The sequence below is a fragment of the Lepeophtheirus salmonis genome, unplaced genomic scaffold (genome assembly GCF_016086655.4).
Source record: "Lepeophtheirus salmonis unplaced genomic scaffold, UVic_Lsal_1.4 unplaced_contig_12690_pilon, whole genome shotgun sequence".
In the NCBI taxonomy this organism is placed as follows: Eukaryota; Metazoa; Arthropoda; class Copepoda; order Siphonostomatoida; family Caligidae; genus Lepeophtheirus; species Lepeophtheirus salmonis.
Genome location: NW_027290172.1, coordinates 1 through 4,079, shown reverse-complemented (window position 1 = coordinate 4,079; position 4,079 = coordinate 1). Strand labels below are relative to the sequence as shown.

The 4,079-nt window shown below is 17.2% G+C and overlaps 1 protein-coding gene across 1 annotated transcript; it reads right to left on the bottom strand.

Annotated features, from left to right (window-relative positions):
* Window positions 1–2,476: 2,476 nt before the first annotated feature.
* LOC121130857 (large ribosomal subunit protein uL6) lies at window positions 2,477–2,901 on the bottom strand (the record flags this gene model as incomplete). Its single annotated transcript, XM_040726512.1, has 1 exon — window positions 2,477–2,901. A coding segment is annotated over one exon (425 nt), but the record flags the coding sequence as incomplete, so codon positions are not given.
* Between the last annotated feature and the right edge of the window lie 1,178 nt (window positions 2,902–4,079).

Here is a 4,079-nt window from a genome sequence, read left to right as displayed (position 1 = left end):
TCTTTACAAACATCATCAACATCATCACCTCCTCCTATTTATAATAATAATAAAAATAACAAAAATTTTAATAATAAAAAAATAAAAATTTAAATAATTTTTATAAAAGTTCGAATAATAAAGAAAGTTTTTTAAAATTTGATGATGAATTTGAAGTACAAATAATTTATAAATCAATAATTTATGTTTTAGAATGTTCTATTTATGGATTCTTACAAGATTACAACCATAAAATAAATAAATGTTACTGTAATAGGAGTAGTAGTAATAATAGTAATAATAATACTACTAATAATATTATAAATACTTATAATAATATAGATAGTAATAAAAATGATTTAGAAAATTTTATTAATAATAATATTTACTTTAAAACAATGGAAAATATTTATAAAAATATTAATAAATTATGCATAAAAAATTTTATTAATTCTCAAAATAAAAATAATTTTTTTAATTTAATTTGCATAATCAACGAAAAGATTCTAAAAAATATTCATAACTACAATTTTTTATGTTTTGAACATTTTATGACATTCATAACTAAAAATCTCATAACTTTTAACAATTTAATAAAAAATGATTACATCGTTAATAAATATATAAAAGATTCAACATCTATAATTAGTAATTTTAATAATGAAAATGATCCTACAAACGAAAAAAGACTTTATTTAATTGAAAATTCATTTAACATTTATTTGTTATGGATTAAAGAGAAAAATAAATCAAAATCATTCTTTTCTTTTATTAATAATAAAAATAGTAGTAATAAAAATTTTATTGAAATATTTGAAAATATTCTTAACAACCAAATTTACATGCTTAATTCTAATTACGTTTCTATTACTAATGTTAGGAAAAATATTAAATCTATTTGCAGAGATATTAAAAATAATAATATTAAATTGGATAATAGTATTATTTATACTTTGGAAAATTATCATAATAATATTATTAAATGTCAGTGTGGTATTTGTAAGTCATACATTCATTGTGATTCTAAACATTTTAAAAAAATTTTAAATCATTTATGCGAAATTTAAAATAAAATTTAAACAAAATTAAAATTTTTTTAGAATTATTTTTTTAATATTTTTATTTTTTTTTTAATTTTTTAATATTTTTTATAAAAAGAAAATATGATTGAAAAGTTAAAAATGGAAGTAGAATCACAATTAAAAGATTTTAATAATTTATCTGATGAATTTAATAATTTAACAAAATTAGAGAAATATAAATTTGATATTTTAAATATTTTAAAACATAATATTTTAATTTATGAAGAATCATCTGCTGCTACTACTAAAATAATAAATTTAAATTCTAATAATACTGATATTGATAATAATTTTAATTTAGATATTAATAATGATAATTTAGATAATAAAAATTTTAATTTAGATATTAATGAATCAGATGATAATCCTATAAGTTCAATAATAATAAAATCTTCAGTTTTATTAGATAAATTAAATAAAATTATTAATAAATTAAAATATGATTTAAATAATAAAAATAATAATAGTAGTAATAATACTTTTACTTCTAATAAAAATAGTAAAAATACTAATACTAAAAATAATAATAAAGACAGTAAAAAGAAAAAATTTTTAACTTCTAAAAAAAAATTAGAAACAAATTTGAACATTTAAAAGAATCTACGAAAATTAAAAAAATAAATTTTTGGAACAAAATAAAAAATCATATTCTAAATTTTAATTTAATAAATATTTTAAATAATATTAAATTTTTAAATAAATACTAAATTTTTTATTATTTTATATTTTTATTACTTTTTATATTTTTATTATTTATGCTTTTAAAAATAATAACCTGCATTAATATATAATTCTAAAAATAAATCTAAATATTCAATACTATCAGAATATTCACCAAAATAATCAAAAAAATTAGGTAAAATTTCTATACTTTTTATTAATTCTGTACATTCTTGTTTTCCTGTTAAGATATTATATTTTTAAAAATAAAATTATTTTTTACAAATTTATTTTTGCATAAATTAAGTTCAATAAAAATATTAAAATTTTCTTTTGTATAATAAACTTTTAACTTTGAAATTATTTTATATTCTTTTAAATCTTCTAAAAATGCATAATCTGATAAACAACAAAAATTCTCAACAACAGTTTTCCAAAAATTTAATCTTGTTTCTTCGGGTTGGTTATCTAAAAAATCATCTCTTTCTTTTAAATATGGTTTTATTATTAAAAAGTTCTCTCTATTGACTTTAAATAGTTCTAAAATTCGTTTATTGTTTGTTCCGTCTATTAAATTTTGGGATTTAATTAATAAATTTTTTAGTTTTTGAAAATCATGCATATAAATTTAAATTAAAAAAATAAAATTTTAAAAAATAAAAAATAAAAATTAATAAATTATATAATATATTAGTAGTTTTAAAAAATTTTTAATAATTTAAAAAATAAATAAAATTTTTTTATTTTTAAAAATTTTAAATCATTTGATTTTCCTTCCTATCAATATAAATTCCATCCAAAAATATTCTCATATCAAACTTTTTAGGAATAAAAGAATTTTGAATCATAGCAGCACTTTGAGAAACATCTTCAAGAGAAGTACCAAAAACAACAACAGTATCTTTTTCACTTCCAAGTTTTAATTTAGCATCACCAGCCATTTCAAAATTTCTTACTTTTTTTTGTCCTATAAAATTTTTAATTGCAACATTTTTACCATCGTTTGTAATATAAAATGAAATAGGGAAATGTTTATATGCAGCTTTTAATCTGTATGAATAACCGTTAAGTACACCTTGAATCATTTTATTTATTTTTCCAACACAGGTTCCTACTTTTGCAATATCAATTTTTTCAGCATTGTAAACTTTTAAGTAAATTTCTCTTTTCTCTTTATTTTCTGAAAATAGAAACATTATGTGAGAAAAGTTGTATTTATTTGTGCCTAATGGTCCTTTAAATGTTAATAATTTCTCTTCAATTGTGTATTCGCAGGTTTCTGGAACATTTACTGTAAAAGATTTGAAAATGGATCTTGGCATAAAAAATTTTAATAATTTAAAAATTTTAATAATCTAAAAAATTAAAAAATAAAATAAAATAATAATTTAAAATTCTAAAAATTTATTTTAATAATTTATTTTAATAAATGTCATAAGTTTTAGAGGTCCTAGCCGGGATTCGGTTCAAAAACCACTTGTTAGTTTTTTATTTTTTAAAGATGTAAAAATTTATTAAAAAATATTAGAAAGATATTATAATGTACACTTTTATTTTTAATCCATCTTATTTTGTTTAAGTATAATTAATATAAAACCTAACTACCTACCCATGATCTTAGAATTATAATATATATTTATTTGGAGTTTTCAAACGTAAAACTATTGAAAATTTTATAACTAATAAAAATTGTTGTTATAATAGCTATACATATAAAGATTATTGAAGATAATAGTATACATGTCTCTCGCAATAAAAGGTATATTAATTAAAATATTGTCTAAACTTTTTATAATATAAAATATACAATAATAATATATTAAAAATTTTTTTATTTAAAATTACAGTTAATCTCATTATTCTTAAATACTAGATTTATTCTAACAAATCTACTAAATTTATAAATTAACTACCTTATGTAAATCTAATAGTACATTAATCTAATAACTGTATAACCGCACATAAAATATTCTAATTATTAAAAAAATAAAAAATAAATTTCACAGGTGGTTTTGAACCACAACCCCGGTGGGACCTATTAAATCTGGGGACCTCTAAAAATCGCATCTAAGATTACAATAAGTTTTATATGAAATTATATTCATAACCTCCTCATTGTAAATTATTTTTATTATTAAACTACAAGACTGACATTTTGCTATTTCTTTACCAATTTCTATACCATAAAATGCAATTTCAAATTTATCACCACATGGACATGGATGTGAAAATAATCCTTTCTCACGATCATAATCAAAATCATATAAATCTAGCTCATCATAAAATTTTGTCTGTAAATTATTAGAATAATCTTCAATAATTTTTTCCTGTGAATTATTCGTCGTTTTCTTTTGCATA